An 18,611-nucleotide genomic window follows, 5' to 3' on the forward strand; every position below is an offset into this window, starting at 1 on the left:
GAAATTCACAATATATCTTTATTAAAACATTAAATTTAAATAAAAACATTACATTAAACACCAATCTATATCAAAACAATTTATAAACCTATACATTAGATACAGAACTTCCAAATAGGAATGAGAAGTTACCTTCTGATTTTGTGTGGTGATTACAAGAGGGAAGGCTGATAAAGATGAAAGAAGAAGTGAGATATATATATATATATATATATATATATATATATATACACACATACACAAATAGAAACATTCAGCATTATTCAATGATCTTTGCTGCTTCTTGGTTCAGTGGCTTTGGTCAGATTCCCTGTTTCCTTCTTTAAAACACTCAAAAGTGTCTGAGAGCTTTCAAGAATCTGAGAGAGATAGAGAGGAGAGGTTTAGTCAAACTAGAACACCACACAGATTAAGAAAATGCACTGAGACTGAAGTTCATCAGTTTGGCAAATGCAAGAAAAGTATAATAATAATAATAAAAACTGATTTATGTAACTATTTTCTGCGGTTGTCCAAACACTGGCAACATTATTTAAAAACACACTAAAGAGGCTAGAGCTTTTTAAGATGTAGAATTGACTATATTAAAGTTTGAATATAATAGAAGTTTGGGATATACATATGTAATTTTATTATATTAATGAATTAAAGATGTTCAGTTTGGTTCTGTACACACTGAATAGAATTTCTGCAAATGCGGTTGACACTGCTTGCTTTTTTTGGAGTCAGGTCGGTTGTAGAATGCGGTTGTTGTTTGCGTAAATGGCTGAACTGCGTGTGTACAGAACAGGATTAAGCATTAAAAGGTGAAATGACAAGCGAATTTAGCTGAAGTGTGTACATGGCCATAATCAGCTAATAATCATGCTTAGCCAATTTTAGTATTGTATTAATTTGAAGTACCTAAATTAATTAATTTTAAAAAGTTTGTACAAGTTTCATTTAAGATATTTAGTTTAGAATTTAAAAAAAAAATATATTAATTTTCAAATCCTCTCACTGTTAAAGTGCCCCTATTATTGGTAATGAAAGGTTCATATTTTGGTTTTGGGAATCCCCAACAACAGGTTGACATGCATGCAAGTTCAAAAAACACTTTCATTGTCTTAAATTTTTTACCTTACTTGCTCAACGACTCCCAAACGATTCACTCAGCGATTTATTTTTCCAAACCCCTCCTTTGCGTGACGCTAATCTGCATGGTCCGTTTGTTCTCATTTCCATTTCATCTCGCCTGTAATGCCTGATAAAGCAGCGCTTGTGAGCACAGTGCTGCTTTGTGTACAGCGTTACCGGGGAAACCGCTATTTTTACCCTAGTGGCAAAGAATGAATTTGCATTTTCATTCAGACCAATGCGAAAAGACGTGGGCGGCCAATATGCGGCTTGGGATTTGTTTTAAAAACAACTCGTTTCAATGATTCAGAGTCGACTCTTTCTTTTGAGAGACAATAAGTTTATACATGGTGCACTTTCAGATTTAAAACTTTGCAGGATGTTTTCATTCACTTAGAGCTGTTTTACACACTGCATGAAAGGTCATTTTCAAAAATCCATAATAGGGGCACTTTACGTTCTCACCTGTGCAACATTATTAAAGCTAGTTGTTGGTTTTTCTGATCCCTCCCAATGAAGAGAAAATGAAATATTAAAAACAAGTTGACTGTGTCCTTCCTTACCTTCATGTATGCAGCCTCTGTCTCCGCGATGGTGCGGTCAAAGTCAGCACGGGCAGCGAGGCGGCGTGCCAGGCTCTCGTTCACACGACTCAGCTTCTCTGTCAGCACACGGATATCATGCTGCAGACGACTTTTCTCTGCTTCCTCCTGCTGGATCAGCCGGTTTAACTCTTCTCTTTTGGAGCACAGTTCCTCTATGCCTGAGAAAGACAAGGAGAATGAAAGGGGCCATTATTTAAGAAGACATTAAAAGGCAGCTTCAGGCACATGCCGAAAATATGTCTCAGTGTTTTCCTTGCATTTCTTTACATTCATGTTGTGGTAGTTGAAAGGGAGTGTGTATAAACTGCAGATGAGGGCTTGCTCAGCAGTTCCTCCTACTAATTGAAGCAATAATGTGCAGGACTTTATCAACCACTGATTCAAGCTGTCAGGTCACTCTATGTGAATTATAATGCATCACACCATGTTCAATAATTGTGAAACAAAAAATGTTTTGATGGACTGGCCATCGGTTCAGTGTGTTTCCCCAACTTGCAGCTCTAGACCCTACAGTTTGTGTGTGTATATATACACTGCTTTTAAAAAAAGTTTGTGATCAGTAAGGTTTTTAATGTTTTTTTTTTTTAATTTTAAACTCTCTTATGCTTCTCTATGCTTTATTTTATTAAAAGTACAGTAAAAATTGGAATATTGTAAAATATTATTACAGTTTAAAACAACAGTTTTTTATTTTGTTTTTAATATTAAAATATAATCTATTCCTGTGGAGGCAAAGCTGAATTTTCAGAAGCCAATACGCTGGTCTCAAGTGTTACAGGATCCTTTAGAAATCATTCTATTATGCTGATTTTTTATCAACGCTGGAAACACTTCATATTTTTTGGAATCTGTGAAACCTTTTTCAGGATTCTTTGATGAATAAAAAGTTAAAAAGTACTTATTTAAAATAGAAATATTTTGTAACAATATACACTGTTGTTCAAAAGTTTGGGGTCAGCAGTTTTTAGTAAAAAAAAATGAAAATAAATTAATACTTTTATTCAGCAAGTATATGTTAAATTAATTAAAAAAATGAATGTAATGGATGAAAAGTTAAAAGTTCAGCTTTGCCATCACAGGAATAAATAATATTTTAAAGTATATTAAATAAGAAAGAACACAGTTATTTTAAATGATAATATTTCACAATATTACAGGTTCTTTTTATGTATTTGTGATCAAATCAATGCATCCGTCATAAGCACAAATAAAAACCCTTGAATAAGCATAAGAGACTTCTCTTCAATATGAAATACAAAGTTTTTTTAAATCATTAAACTAGAACAGATGTACTGTTCAAAATGAATATAGAAAATGTTTTGTTACACTTTCTGCTTGTCAAATGTTGGTGAATCATGTTCCTAGTATTTGTGATGAACTGTGGTTACTCTGCTGGGAACCTGTGTTAACTTTGAAAAGAGAACTGACCTCAGCTCTGACTGACTTATTTAATGTAATGATACCGACATACACGTGTCCAAATACCTTTTTTAAACCACTGAAGCTTTAAAGGACACCATTTTTATGTGTCTCACAAAAACACACGTCTTCTTTGCCCTCAGTTAGTTATAAAAGCTTTTCTTTCGGGAAAAGAAGAAAGGCACAGGATGGCAGGTGCCACACTAGTCTTCTAATCACTACTAAGCTCGTATAATGACTACAAATGAGCTGCACAAGTTTCATCTACCTATGACAAGTACAAACAACTAGAATAAAATAATATCAAAAAGAAAATCTAACGTTGTGTTCCCCCGAAAGCAAAATCATACATCTTGGTCGATGGCTACTTACACTTGACAAGCTCATTGTTGTAGGTTTGCAGCGCAGCTCCTTGCTGGGTCATTCTGATTAGCAGGCTAGCTCGCTAACTACAAGAAGAGGCCCTCCTGCACTAGTTTAATCACTAAGAGCGTTTCATGCAACTTAGCATTGAAGTCTGTGTGCTGGTTGTACCTTCTGAGTCAGATTGTTGCTTGAATTAGCAAGCCGCGAACTTTACCGCGCGTTAAATGGAACACATCTGCGAGGGGAGTAACTTTAAAGAAAACATTCCAAAAACCCAGAAGCGGTTAAGTCAAGTCTCCCTCCTGTTTCCATGGGAACGTTCAAGAAGCATTACCACGTCGGTTTCCGTTAGACTTTTATTTTAGAATTTAGGATAAAGTTGTATAAAAAACAGTTTTCATTATTAAAAAGCTAAACAACAACAAAAAAAATACCATCAGATACATTTATGTATTCATCTCTGATAGTGCCAAATACCTGCGCACCACCTGTAGGTGTGATTATTTATTATTATTGTTGTTGTCGTTACTACTACCACTTTTATTTTTTAAATATATTTTTTAATGCTTTATTTGTTCAATGACACAAGACTACTACTTTTTTTTTGACTACTACTTTTATTATTATTACGATCAACGTCGGCGTGTCGTCATCATTGCGCGACAGGCGTTTGACTAAGAGAGCTATAATTTGTGAGACGGGTCTTAAATGGCTTTGATCATATGATTTTGGACTAAACAGTCATGGAGTAAAATGAAAATCCACGTATGGTAACAGCACAGACCATTATTCGTGTATCCCAGGATATATGTCTATTGTTTACAGCCTGAGAGAGGAATGGACGAGGCGCAGTCAATGCCGCAGGGACTTTCAGCAGCCTGGGACACAGTGACATCTGCACTGGTGAGTGTTAGATATAATACAGTGTAACTAGGCGGTAAAAACGAATGCTGAAATCACTTCCGATCCAAATTTAAGCTAAATTCAGCTTCTGGTGGTTGCTACATTAACAAGCAATTGCCTTGGTACTTGGACATGGTTTTAGATTTGATGAAGTACCTCTGAGTGCCAAAAGTTGAAACCCAACGGTAACTTTCTAGGTGTCTCCTGTGCCACCAAATGCTTCGACTGTTCTTTCTGAAGCCTTGGCCCTGCTGGCTGTACATGGACTGGGGCAGTATGTGGAAGGCTGGCTACTGGAGACTCTGCAGGTGCGTTTGTCTGCTTCTGTTGCTCCAGAGTTCTGGACGGGGCTCAAGCAGCCAGAGGGGGAGTCACAGGAGAGGGACAGGGCAAAGGCTTTACTAGAAGCCTTCCGAAACCTTCTCCAAGAGCTCCAACCTTTCCTCGGTATGTCACACCCTACTTGGTGGCTACTGTTTTTTTTTTTTTAATGTTTATTAGCATATTAACAGCCTATGTGTATTTGAAAAACAGATCTTAGACAGGTATAGTGTTTTCTTATTGTTGCAGTTGAACAGTTGCATTTTATTAGAAAAACTATACAAACTACACTAAACTACATTAAGTCAGTGTACTTTGTGTTGCTGGTTGATACACAATAATCAAGATGTATCTCTCTCTCTCTAGTAATACGTATTATTGATGTCAACTGGGAGTGTTAATATAGGCAAATTAGCCACAATTCAGTTCAGGTTTAAAGAATTGTACATTTTTCAATAAAAAACATTAGTTATTGAGGGGAAAAATAAATATGATTTCAGTTTACGTGTCCTGATTCTGTGCTTTTTTTAAATTAAGATTGTTTTAATATATTAATGCATTGTAATATCAATGCAAATTAATAATATTCATCCTGTAATAATAAGTCATCCTGTCGACCCTCTAGTTGGCCCTGCAGGTCTTAAAATTGTCTCAAAATGTTTAATACACTCTTCCACAAATTAAGGCCTTAAAAGGTCTTAAATTAGAGCTGAAAGTCTTAAATTCATAAAGTCGTGGCATTAAATGTTTCATTCACCACACACACACACACACACACACACACACACAAAAAAGTGTTTCCTCTTGTTTTCCAGAACAAATATCTAAACAGCCTTATACATTTACAAAATAAAGATATGAATGCTGAGAAACAGAACAATAGTAAGTGAGTTTATGCTTAAAACTAGAACAAATAAGTATCTGTCAGTGGGGTATGAAAACTTCATATTATAAACTTGATCAATTGAAAACAAGTAAATGTATCTTGATTTATGAATCTTTAGACATTTCAACTAGAAAACGACAAAAACACTGAGGAAAAACATCACTTTTTTGCATTGTGATCAGAGGGTTCAGTAAAGGTTATTTCCATATTGTAGTATTTGTGAGCAGAGCTATTCAAGTTTTGAGCTATTGTTTTTGTAAAATGAATAAAAAATGTGAAAAATGAGTTCTGTAGTAAGTTGTATTTTCAAACTTTTAAGGTTTATTTAAACAACTCATTGTTTTCTTTCTAGACATTGAGATATTTTTTCCTTGAATTTTAAATTTCCATAATGTGAAATCTAAAAAGTTCTGATGTCTTAATGTATTATTTATCATTTTTATTTTTGATTTTAGGGGGAATTGTGACCTTTTTGAGATTCATCCTGTCCAGTGTTTCTTGAGTCTACTGTGTAAATCTTATTTTCCCTCTTTTATTTTTCAAGATGGTCTTGAGAGACTGGGCTCATGGCAGGATGAGAGCCATGGGGGTCTGTCTGGTCCAGGGGCCCGTGGTCTGACAGAGAGAGCTTTCTCTGTCATTCGGGCCATTCTTCTGTTCTCCCCTCCACCTGTGCTGCAAGAGCGTGTGTTGGAGTTTTACAGTCGCACATTCTCCGTGCACATGAGTCAGGCAGGGGAAGCTGTGGAGGCTGAGGAGGGCACAGCGGAACATGATGAAGGCGGTTTGTGCCCAGGCTGTGCCGTCCTCCCTCACCTGTGTTGGTGTCAGGAAGCTCTAGAGCAGCTTCAAGAGCTCAGCCACATACTGTGAGTTGAAGAGAAGTACCATTCTGATAATACTACAGATCCTGCCCTTTCCTTTGTTGTTTAGTCATTACTTACATAATGCGGCTGTGGTGTAAGAGTTCTGTTTGTCTGTATAAGTTAAATTGTGGCAATGTTTGGAATGGAAAACTAGCATGCAGCATATTATACAGTACATACTGTTTACTACTAACAAGCTTTCCAAAACAGATTGTAATAGCATGCAGTATTCCAAGTAGTGTTTTATACAGTATGTTATATTTTACACGTTAAAAGAGATGTTCTGATTCCAACAACAGGAGAAGCAATGTGCTTAGTGCAAAATGTTTTAGTTTCACATCTTAATCAGTATCACAACAGACAGTAGTGCTATGGATTTTATTTATAGATGTATTTACAATATTATATCTAATGAAATGGACTCAAAAAGTTCTTATAAACTAATTCTTATAAACTAAATAGCATAAAACATGAATGTGTGTGCTAACATTCATAGACATCCACAGCTTTGTGGAATTAGAAGAATATCAAATACATCACGCAGGAGAAGTGTACACTGCATAGGTGTGTTTTTATTTGTTTTTTCTTAGTTTGTTTTTTTGTAAAACAAGTGATATTCTCAATAATGTTAGCTTGCACGTTATTAAAACAACAATTACTGTATTATTGTAAAAATACATATTGTACAACCCTACTTTTAATCCAGGTTTTCTTTTCTTTTTTTGTGAAAATGTTATGATGTGTTATGACAGTCTGATCAAATGAGTTAAGAGATGCTGATAATGGGTGATATTAGTTCTAGTTCATTCATCACACTAATTACAGAAGGTCAAGTTGAGCTGTTTGCATTTTTTCATTATTCCACTCATGCAGAATATTTGCATATTATGTGATATATACTTAATAGCATAAGCAGTGTTGTTGCCTTTCATATATCCCATTGTGACTTTGTTGGAGAGGTGGATTGCTAGTATATACAATGTCTTCATAAATGTCTTGTCTTTGTTCATTTTAGCTCCACACTACAGCTGTTGGAGCGTGTGAGCTCAGAGGCCGTGACCAGCATCCTGCACCAGCTGATAGAGCAGAGGATGGAGCAACGCTGCAGAGGAGAATACGAGAGCTCTTTTCTCACAGACTTCAATGATGTACGCACCTTTCATCCAGCTACACAGAAGACGTTTAATTTTATATGATCTCGAATGTTGATGCTTAGAATTAAGCACAAGGATCCATGTAGATTTGAAATGAGGTTGATTTGTCACCACAAAACCTCGGCCAACTTGACTAGAAGTGTGTGCAAATTCTGATGTGTGGCAGGTTTAAATAATGATAATTTATATCATTACATTAACTTTTGATCTTTTGAAAAGTTATACATGTGTAAAAACACTACAGGTTTTTTATTAGGGTTTGGGGATGTTCAGCAGACCCTGAACCCAAAGTATGAGCAGCAGTCGTATTCAATAGACCCCACAAATATGGGGTAGGGGTTGTCCAGATGTAAGAAGATAAGAATATTTAATTTCTTTATTCCACTACACAAATTAGTGAGACATTCTCTATTTAAAATGGTTGATTGGTTAAGAAACAGTCAATCGTAAGAATCATAGCTGCACTTAATTGTAAACTATGCTCATATAAAGCTTACTTAAAAAAGGAATGAAGAATACAAGGTAACTAATTTAAATTGAGTTTAGGATCGGGGTTATTACATAGATATTAAGATATTACGTCTTAACTTTTGTAAGTACATAATATGTGCCTACAAAACAGGATTGTGAAATAAAAACCTGCCAAAATCGTAACAAATTTATTAAATGTTCATAGTGGTTTGTTTTCATTTGTGAGCATAAGCAAGATTTTAAGCAAATTAGCTTCAAGCATATGGTGGATTTGTTTTTTGTTTTTACAATTTTATATTCAAGTGTCTGTTTAAAATAATGTTAATTAAGAAATTGTGTTTAGTCTCATTGATGGACGCACATCTAAATAACACTAAAAAATCACTGTTTCCAGTGGTTGGGGAAGGTTTTGGGATGGCTGAGCAGGGTGTTTGCCAGTAAGGTGGAAGAGGTAGGCAGTAATGGCACACCTACAGATGGCACAAGGGGTCAGCCAGCCAATGCTCTTCTCCAGCGCTGGCACTGTCACATGCACCAGTTCTTCTGTCGTATCTACGTAAACATGAGGATCGAGGAGCTCTTCAGCATCATACGAGGTGAGAACAAAACTCAATTTATATAGCATACTACATGTAATCTCATCTTGGTTGTTTCATGGGAAATTGTTTATTTCTGCTTAATTGGTGCAGATTTTCCAGAGTCTATTCCTGCCATTGAGGATCTTAAGTTCTGTCTGGAAAGGACCAATCAGAGACAGCAGCTTCTTGCCTCCCTCAAATCAGCCTTTGAAACACGACTGCTGCATCCAGGTCATTGATTCAGGACATTGCTAAATACTCGTGTGAAAATGTTTTGACTTTCATCATGTTTTCTTTTCTCACTTCAGGAGTCCATACATCTGACATTATCACGGTTTACATCTCTGCCATCAAAGCTCTAAGAGAGCTCGACCCCTCTATGGTGATCTTGCAAGTGGCCTGCCAACCCATTCGCAGATATCTCAGGTCACTGGGGTTGCCTGTCTCAAGATAGTTGTGCTTGATTGTAAACCAGTTCCATTACTGAAGTATTTAATCCTTTTTTGTAATGTTTGAAATTGCAGAACGCGTGAGGACACTGTGCGTCAAATAGTGGGCAGTCTGACGGGTGACGCAGAGGGTTGTACTGATCTAGCCAATGAGCTCTCTCGAGCTGACCCTGTTACCTTGGAGACACAGGATAGTGAAGATGAGGGGAGTGATCCAGAGGACTGGACCCCAGATCCCACTGATGCTCTCACAGGTTAGAGTTAGCTGGCAGCTGTTTTTTTATTTTATTTATTTATTTATTTTTTGAGGAATTTGTGACACATTTATTCAGGATTATTTGCTGAATAAAAGTATTTATAAAATATAATTAATATTAAAGTAAATAAATTCTAAAAAGTAAATAATGCTAAATGCAGTTTCATGGCTAGTTTAAGATATTTCTGGTGGAATATTTCTGTCAAATTTACCAGCCTTTCGCATGTGTGTAGCATATAGTCAATACAGAATACATACAAGTCAATGCAGTCTGCAGTCACAGAAATTTGGGTTCTAACAGGTAATCAACATTTCAGCTCTCTCTCACTGTCTTTATCTCTGTAGATAAAACTGGCTCTAAACGGCGCTCTTCTGACATCATCAGTCTGCTGGTCAGCATTTATGGGAGTAAAGAGATCTTCATTAATGAGTACAAGACTGTACTGGCTGACCGACTTCTGCATCAGCTTAACTACAACACAGCCAGGTAACCCACCTTGCACACATGAACATATACACTTTTCCCTCTATAATCCTTCACTTAATGCTCTTAAATCATCTTATTAACTTTGGTTTGGTTTAAAGCAGTCATATCATCCTCTCAAATCGTTTTTACTGCTGTAGCTTTAAGACATGTGAGAACACCCTTTGTTATGATTGAAATAATATAAATCCTTGCTCATTGACTGCTGGTTTGTTATTGCAGTCCAAAATAGTTTGCACTGCTCCGTCCTTCAGTACGAGCCTCTTTACTTTGCTTTACATTGATTGTGATCAAATTTTATTGAGAATTCACAACATTACAAACAGTCTACAAATAGGAAAAATACAATAAATAATTAGTATGAATACAAATAAAAGTAAAATAATGAAATGGGATGTTTTCAAATAAATATATATAAATAATATTTTGAAATCATTGAGTAAAGACCAGTCTTTTTTCTTCAATTCTTCAAAAAAAGCTCTCTTTCTTTACACTGCTTTTTAAAAAATATTAAGGAATGTTTGAAATTTAATTGATAATTTCATGTTCTAATGATCTATAACAAAAGATCAAAGACATTTTAAAGCAAAAGAGAATGAGAAGTGCTGTTTGTTTTCCAACCCGAATTCCGAACATTTTGGGATTTTTTTTTTTTTTTAATTTTAATAAAATGAAAACTTTCAAATCACATGAGCCAATATTTTATTCACAACAGAACATAGAGAACATAACAAATGTTTAAACGGAGAATTTTATGCACAAAATGAGCTCATTTCAAATTTGATGCCTGCTATTGATGCCTGCTTTGATTTCTGGAGTTTTGGTGTTAGAATTTAGTCCCATTCTTGCCTGATATACAGTCATGGCCAAAAATATCGGCACCCTTGGTAAATATTATCAAAGAAGGCTGTGAAAACTAATCTGCATTGTTAATCCTTTTGATCTTTATTTAAAAAATGCACAAAAATCTAACCTTTAATTGGATAATAAGAATTTAAAATGGGGGGAAATATCATTATGAAATAAATGTTTTTCTCAAATACACGTTGGACTCAATTATTGGCACCCCTAGAAATTCTTATGAGTAGAATATCTCTGAAGTATATTCCCATTCATATTCACAATTTTGAGCACTCCAGGGTGATTATGAACATGAAATTATCCAGCCATGGCTTCCTGTTTCACAGAAATATAAATAGGAGGGAAAACAAAGCCCAAATTCCCTTACTCATCCATCACAATGAGAAAAAAAACAAAGAATATAATTCTGATGTGCAGCAAAAGATAATTGAGCTTCACAAATTAGTGAAGTGGCTTTAAGAAAAGAGCTAGAGCAGTGAAAATTCCCATTTCCACCATCAGGGCAATAATTAAGAATGTCCAATCAACAGAAAATGTTTCGAAACTGCCTGGAAGAGGACGTGTGTCTATATCGTCCTAATGCACGGTGAAGAGGAGAGTTTGAGTGGCTAAAGACTCTCCAAGGACCACAGCTGGAGAATTGCAGAAAATAGTTGAGTCTCGGGTCAGAAAACCTTAAAAAAAAAAATTGTCAAACAGCACCTACATCAGAAAAATTCTCCTAGCTCATCCAAAAACAAATTCCATCATATTCAGTTATCAGACATGACTGGAACTTCAAATGGGACTGGCTTCTATGGTCAGATGAAACTAAAAAAATAGCTTTTTAGCAGCAAACACTCAAGATGGGTTTGGTCAACACAGGGATAAAAACTACCCCATCTGTACAATGAAATGTACTGCTGTAATTTTGATGTTGTGGGTCTATATTTCTGCTGGAGGTCCTGGACATCTTGTTTAGACACATGGCATCATGGATTCTATCAAATACCAACAGATAAAACATTAATAAGTGACTGAATCTGTTAGAAATCTTATAATGGGCCATGTTTGGATTTTCCAACTGTACAATAATCGAAAAACACAAACCTAAAAAAAAAAAAAAACCCCACAAAAATGGGTCACTGAGCACAAAACCAAGCTTCTGCTATGGCCATTCCAGTCCTCTGACCTGAACCCTGTAGAAAATGAGTGGTGTGAACTGAAGAGAAGCACCAACACGGAGCTGGGAATCTAAAGGGTCTGGAGTGATTCTGGATGAAGGAATGGACTCTGCTCTCTTATCAGGTGTTCTCTAACCTCATCAGGCATTATAGGAGAAAATTTAGAGCTGTTAAACTGGCAAATGGTGGTTTAAAAAAGTATTGAATAAAAGGGTGCCATTAATTGTGGCCAATGTGTATTAGAGAAAAACATTTATTTCATAATGATATTTCCCCCCATTTAAAATTCTTATTATTCAATGAAAGGTTAGATTTTAGTGAATTTTTTTTAATAAAAGATCAAAAGGATTAACAATGCAGATTAATTTTCACAGCCTTCTTTGGTCATATTTACCAAGGGTGCTGATATTTTTGGCCATGACTGTAGGTTTCCAGCTACTGAAGAGTTTGTGGTCATCTTTGACGCATTTTTCGTTTAATGTTGCACCAAATGTTTTCTATTGGTGAAAGATCTGGACTGCAGGCAGGCCAATTCAGCACCCGGACTCTTCTACTATGAAGCCATGCTGTTGTAATAGCTGCAGTATGTGGTTTTACATTGTCCTGCTGAAATACACTGAAATAGACGTCGCCTGTATAGCGCTTTAGTTGGCATCTGTAAAGATTGTGTTTACAGACAGTAGTTTCTGGAAGTATTCCTGGGCCCATTTAGTAATGTCAATGATAGAATCATGCTGATGAGTGATGCAGTGCCCGAAGACCACAGGCATCCAACAAAGGTGTTCGGCGTTGTCCCTTACACACAAGAGATTTCTCCAGTTTCTCTGAATCTCTTGATGATGTTATGAACTGTAGATGATGAGATTTTCAGAGCCTTTGGAATTTGACGTTGAGGAACGTTGTTTTTAACGTATTCCACAATATTTTTACACACTTTCACAGATTGTAGAGCCTCTGCCCATGTATACTTCTGAGAGACTCTGCCTCTCTAAGACATCCCTTTTATAGCTAATCATGTTACAGACCTGATGTCAATTAACTTAATTAGTTGCTAGATGTTCTCCCAGCTGAATCTTTTCTAAATTTCTTGCTTTTTCAGCCCTTTGTTGCCCCGTGTCAACTTTTCTGAGACCTGTAGCAGGCATCAAATTTGAAATGAGCTCATTTAGTGGATAAGTGTAAAATTTCTCAGTTATACATTTATGTTCTATTGTGAATAAAATATTGGCTCATGTGATTAAAGTCTTTTAGTTTTCATTTTATTCAAATTTAAAAAATGTCCCAACATTTCCGGAATTCGGGTTGTAATATGTACAGTACTTGCATAATTTAATTCCCTCTGTATTTGCTTTTATAGAGAGATTCGCAACGTAGAGCTGCTAAAACTGAGGTTTGGCGAGTCCCACATGCATTACTGTGAGGTGATGTTAAAGGTATGCTTCGTGCTTTTCTAAGCTCTAGTCCACATATTTACTTCTCTTAGTTATCCGTCATCCTGTTATCATGATATGTGACCTCAAATGCATTTACTTCCATTACGTGAGCTATTTATACTATTGAACGTGTCTTTTCTCTGCAGGATGTAGCAGACTCTCGGCGGATCAACGCTAATATTCGTGAGGAAGAGAGTCGCCTTCCTGTAGAGGAGCAGTCTACATTACCGCTGTCTTCCATGATCATCTCATCTGAGTTCTGGCCTCAGCTGAAGGAGGAGAAGATGGAACTGCCTGCGGTCATCTCTAAAGCCATGGAGGACTACACACACCGCTTTGAAAAACTCAAGGTACTCCCAGTCCATTGGTTCTCAACTGGTTTTGTGGTAAGACCCAGATACTATGTTGAGCATCAAGTGTTCACCCAATGCAGTGACAAGAGTTTGTTTAGAATCTTCAGTTCTTCATGATTTCCAAATCATGCCATTGATGATTTTTCTTTATTCCAATGTTCTGTTGAAAATGCTGGTCGCACTTTATTTTAAACTCCAATTCTCACTACTAACAAACCATTAATTATGACTTTTGCCTCAATAAACTCCTAATTTGCTTCTTCTTAATAGTTAGTAAGGTAGTTTTTAAGTTTAGGTATTGGGTAGGATTAGGGATGGAGAATATGGTCATGCAGAATATGCTCTTTATAAGTACTAATAAACAGCCAATATGTTAATAATAGGCATGCTAATATGCTATATACTAAATAGTATATGCCCTATACTAAAGTGTTACCAAAATGCTTTTCTATTTCTTTTTCTTTTGCAGGCCATGAGGACTCTGAGGTGGAAGCCTCATCTGGGTTCTGTTACGCTGGATGTGGAGCTGGAGGACAGAACCATCGCAAACCTCACAGTGACTCCCATCCATGCTGCCATCATTTTACACTTCCAGGACAAAGGTGTGACAAATTAATTCACCAAAATATTTTTTTCACCCTTAGGTTGTTCCAAATCTGTATAACCTTCATCTGTGGAACACAAAGAAAGTTATTTACCTAAATGCCTGCTATTTTCCACATAAAGTGAAAATCAACTCCCAAAATGACAAAAAAAAGTACTATAAAGGTTGTGTATAATATTCTCAGCTTTGTATTATCATACAGTAGTTTTTTTATGAAGAGCAGAATGAAAGTCATTATTCACTGAAATCTTTTGAAAATATGACAGAATTTTCATTTTGCGTGAACAACAATACAGTCAATACACTCTGACTTATGATGCATTTGGGACTTTGCTAGGATTTTAATACTTTATGCAACATGGAACTATTTGGGAGAAATCAATGGGAATGGGATCAGATACAGACCGGACTCAAACCAAAATAGGCCAACGCCTGGTTCCCTCAAAAGAAAACCTAATAGTGTTTTTCCATTTGAAAAATAGCTCTGTGACCAACAAAAGTTGATGATGATTCTTTCACATTTTGTTCATTTTGATAATCTTCACAAATGAGCATAACTTAAGATTTGAAGCCTAAATACAATCAGGTTCAATGTCACCATCACTATGCTTCTGACCATGTTTCAGAAACATTTGGCCTGAAAGCTTGAGGTAAAAAAGTTAGCAAAACTTTGATTAGAAACACAAAAAGTGTGTGAAAGCGGACAACTGGGTAGACTATATTTCTTGTTTGGCGTGATATCGCGTAATGTCCTTGACAGCCTCTAGTGTTCCATTTAGTTGCACTTATTAATAACGTTATTACTGGTGTATTTTATGTAGTACAATAAAACATGAAAATACTTTGATATTGTGTTAACCACAGACCTTATTTCCCTGTACTGGTTTCCAGGTTTTGAATGATAAAAATATACCTGCAGCAGTCTTATGCATTATGAGCACGTGCACCAGTGTTGGGCAGTAACTAATTACTAGTAACTTAGTTACTGTAATAATATTACTTTTTGCAATAACTAGTAGTGTAACTAATTACTAATAAGGTTTCAGTAATTATATTACAGTTACCATCCATAAAACAGCTTAGGTACTTACTTTTGATGCCTCAACCCTGCTGATTTAAAATCCAACAATCAAATAATTCCTTGATTTATTTTCATAATTTTCATGACTCGCACATACATTTGGCGTCCCCAGTGTAGCAGGCAAGCTTGGAATATGGAAAAGTTTACATTCAGCAGATATAAATATTGCATTATATTGATTTTGTCAGGAAAAAAAGATGATCTGAACACTGTTGTGTAAGTTGTGGCTTTACTTTACTCTGGCAATACATCCCACCCACGTCCCTCTGATCAGCATGTGGAACTATACTATAATTAAAAATATTTTTGAAAAATTAAACAGTTTCTTACAAACTTATGTGATTTGATAAAATGCATAATGAAATATTTGTATATGGGTAATGGAGAAATTACAATTAGCTTCAAGCTACATGACAATGAGATGAATATAACACTTCTACTTGAATGTCACTATCAATCACTATTGAGTGTTTGTAATAACTTCTGACTGTGATCCAATGTGGATTTTGGTCAAATGATGAGGTAGAAATATGTTATTAGTAACATTCTAGAATAATATTATGTGGAAGATACACAGTTACAACTTCTGTGGGGTGTGAAGAAAACGTAATGTAACTAGTAGTGTAACTAAGTCATTACTGTTGCCAGAAAGTAAGAATAAAAATAAAAATATTACTTTTGAAAGGAGTAACTAGTAAGGAGTAATACATTACATTCTTTGAGTAATTAGCCCAACACTGAATGTGCACTACCTAGTGTGCGAATGAATGCCACAATCTTGATTATTTGTTGGCTTGAAGTCCTATTACTATTTGTTTTCCTTCATTAGGCACATGGACATTGGAAGAGCTGAGTAGTGTCCTAGGTGTGCCACAAGAGATGGTGCGCAGGAAGTTGGCGCTGTGGCAGCAGCAGGGCGTGCTGCGGGAGGAAGCCGGAGGTCGATATACTGTGCAGGAGACAAGCTCCTGCAGAGAGAGATCAGACAGAAGTGTCATGCTCATAGACAGTGATGAGGAGGGAGACTCCAACACCGCAACACAGTCTGAGCAGAGAGAAGAGAAACTACAGGTGATTTTTACACTTACAACTCTTGTCATAACGCAATAATGTTACACTGCTCAGGACCTTTATTTGCCATGTAATGCTAAAACAATTCTAAATAGTTTTCCCTTATTTCTCAGCTGTTCTGGGCTTACATTCAGGCCATGCTGACTAACCTGGAGAGCATGACTTTGGAGAGGATCCACTCCATGCTGCGAATGTTTGTGGCTGCCGGATCTGGGGTCACTGAGATGGATGTGAATGAGCTGCAAGCTTTCCTGCAGAAGAAAGTCAGGGCCCACCAGCTTATTGTGTCCACTGGTGTCTACAGGCTGCCCAAGACCACTCAGTAGTCAGAAACCATTGACTGGAGATCAGAAAAACAATAATCAAGTACAATAATCTATTTTATTAGTACAATAATCTCATAACTTTTGTCCCAAAACACAAAATTATCCTGGTTGGTTCATTGTGCAAAATAATAAAATGACAAATTTTATAATCACATCTTGCAGTCTTTTTGGTATGCAAAATATAGTGATGTGAAAATGTTTTTGCCACCATCCAGATTCTTTTTTTCTTTTTGTGTGTATTTCATAAGAAATAGTTTTAGATTTTCAGATGAAATGCAAAATAAAACAAAGGCAAGAGTAAACATTTTAAACCTCTTTATTTGACCCTCTAACTCTACTCTCTATTCAAATTCTATTTTATCTATCTGTCTTCTTTTTATTTAAAAGAACACGCACACTTGACCTTCTATCAATTGCATATTTATTCTCTAACTGCTAGCTTTTCTTGAAAAACTAACACTAGCGTTCTTTTTTCTATTCTATCTACTCGTTTCTTGAAAAAAACACAACAACAAAAAACCCTAGGTTTCTTTTTTCTATACTTTTCTATATCTACTCGTTTTCTTTAAAAAAAAAAACTTGCTATGTGTACTGCGTTAGGCTAACCGAGACTTGTTATAGCCTTGGATGTTGTTGCTCTTTTGTTGGTTTTGATTGCTTCTATTGTCCTCATTTGTAAGTCGCTTCGGGTAAAAGCGTCTGCTAAATGGCAAACTAATAGAAATGTAAACAGCTTTTATTACTGATTTTTTTTTTTAAAAAAAGGTAAAAAAGTCAGCCAACACTTATCACCCATGTGAAAAACTATTTGCCCCTTAAACTTAAAATATGGTTGTGCCCCCTGTAGCAGCAATAACTGAAGATAAGTCTTTCATCGTGTTGTGTTGGAATTTTGGCCAACTCTTCTTTGCATAACTGCTATAGTTCAGAAACATTGGAGGGTTTTCAAGCATGAATTTAAGGTCTAGCCACAGTGTTTCAATTAGGTTCAAGTCATGACTTTGACTAGGCTACTCCAAAACTTTACTTTTGCTTTTTTGGAGTCATTCATAGGACTTACTCCTCTGCTTTGGATTATTGTCCTGCTGCATAATCCAGCTGCGCTTGAGAACCCTTCCCAGAATGTATTACAATCAGCTTCTACCTCATAATTTCTGAAATTTCTTTCACCTTTGGCATAGTGTGTTACTAGATAAGACATTTAAACCAACCTCATGCTGTTGAAAAAGTTCTGTTTAAATACTGATTTAATTAAACAAGGTTGTCAGTAATCAGACCTGATTGTGTCTAGTCCATCTGAACAGAATGGAATTTGTAACTACAGGAGCAAATATATTTTCACACAGGCCCAGCTGGTATTAGATAGCTTTTGCATCAATAGTTAATATGGTCATTTAAAACAGTATTTTGTGTTTGCTTAGGTTGTCTTTGTTTTATGTTCGATTTAGTTCTCATTTCTGAAACAATTTAGTATGAGACATTCACAAAAACAGTAAGAATTTTAATGTTTTTATTAAGAAAAAATCGAATATTTTGAACTATTATTGAAATTTTTTTTTTTTTTTTTCTGTGATACGATTTTCATCAGCTATTATAATTCTAAATCATTCTAATATGCATTTTTATTATAAGTGTTGAAAACAGTTGTATTGCTTAATATTTTTTGGAACCTGTGACACTTTTTTTTCAGGATTCTTTGATGAATAAAAAGGTAAAAAGAACAGCATTTATTCATGTATTATATTTTATTTCCTTTAAAAAAAAGAAAAAAAAGAAATGACTACTTTTATTCAGCAAGGATGTGTTAAATTTATAGAAAGTTATAGTAAAGACTTACATCGTTAG

General features: G+C 35.6%; 2 protein-coding genes across 2 annotated transcripts; one reads left to right on the plus strand and one right to left on the minus strand.

The window, feature by feature from the left end:
* Positions 1 to 236: 236 nt before the first annotated feature.
* LOC306869407 (microtubule nucleation factor SSNA1-like) lies at positions 237 to 3,767 on the minus strand. Its single transcript, XM_079416175.1, has 3 exons — positions 3,513 to 3,767; positions 1,680 to 1,879; positions 237 to 359 (listed from the first exon to the last, which is right to left on the minus strand). The coding sequence occupies exons 1-3, from the start codon at positions 3,562 to 3,564 to the stop codon at positions 264 to 266; spliced, it is 348 nt and encodes a 115-aa protein (XP_079272301.1). The 5' UTR covers positions 3,565 to 3,767; the 3' UTR covers positions 237 to 263.
* A 393-nt stretch (positions 3,768 to 4,160) lies between these two features.
* Positions 4,161 to 18,479, plus strand: LOC306870268 (anaphase-promoting complex subunit 2-like). Its single transcript, XM_079417434.1, has 14 exons — positions 4,161 to 4,409; positions 4,607 to 4,856; positions 6,161 to 6,485; positions 7,498 to 7,630; positions 8,502 to 8,703; positions 8,797 to 8,916; positions 8,994 to 9,111; positions 9,210 to 9,388; positions 9,736 to 9,877; positions 13,256 to 13,331; positions 13,478 to 13,681; positions 14,154 to 14,286; positions 16,199 to 16,440; positions 16,554 to 18,479. Exons 1-14 carry the CDS (start codon positions 4,344 to 4,346, stop codon positions 16,764 to 16,766), a joined length of 2,403 nt encoding a protein of 800 aa, XP_079273560.1. The 5' UTR covers positions 4,161 to 4,343; the 3' UTR covers positions 16,767 to 18,479.
* The last annotated feature ends 132 nt before the right edge of the window (positions 18,480 to 18,611 follow it).

This window comes from Barbus barbus (assembly GCF_936440315.1).
Source record: "Barbus barbus genome assembly, chromosome: 5".
Taxonomy (NCBI): Eukaryota; Metazoa; Chordata; class Actinopteri; order Cypriniformes; family Cyprinidae; genus Barbus; species Barbus barbus.

Coding starts and splice junctions, on each gene's coding strand:
- LOC306869407 (XM_079416175.1), bottom strand. CDS start 3,564: ATGACCCAGCAAGGAGCTGCGCTGCAAACCTACAACAATGAGCTTGTC. Junction 1,880..3,512: donor CAACAATGAGCTTGTCAAGT/GTAAGTAGCCAT, acceptor TGTCTTTCTCAG/GCATAGAGGAACTGTGCTCC. Junction 360..1,679: donor CAGAGGCTGCATACATGAAG/GTAAGGAAGGAC, acceptor TATCTCTCTCAG/ATTCTTGAAAGCTCTCAGAC.
- LOC306870268 (XM_079417434.1), top strand. CDS start 4,344: ATGGACGAGGCGCAGTCAATGCCGCAGGGACTTTCAGCAGCCTGGGAC. Junction 6,486..7,497: donor CAAGAGCTCAGCCACATACT/GTGAGTTGAAGA, acceptor TGTTCATTTTAG/CTCCACACTACAGCTGTTGG. Junction 7,631..8,501: donor TTCTCACAGACTTCAATGAT/GTACGCACCTTT, acceptor CACTGTTTCCAG/TGGTTGGGGAAGGTTTTGGG.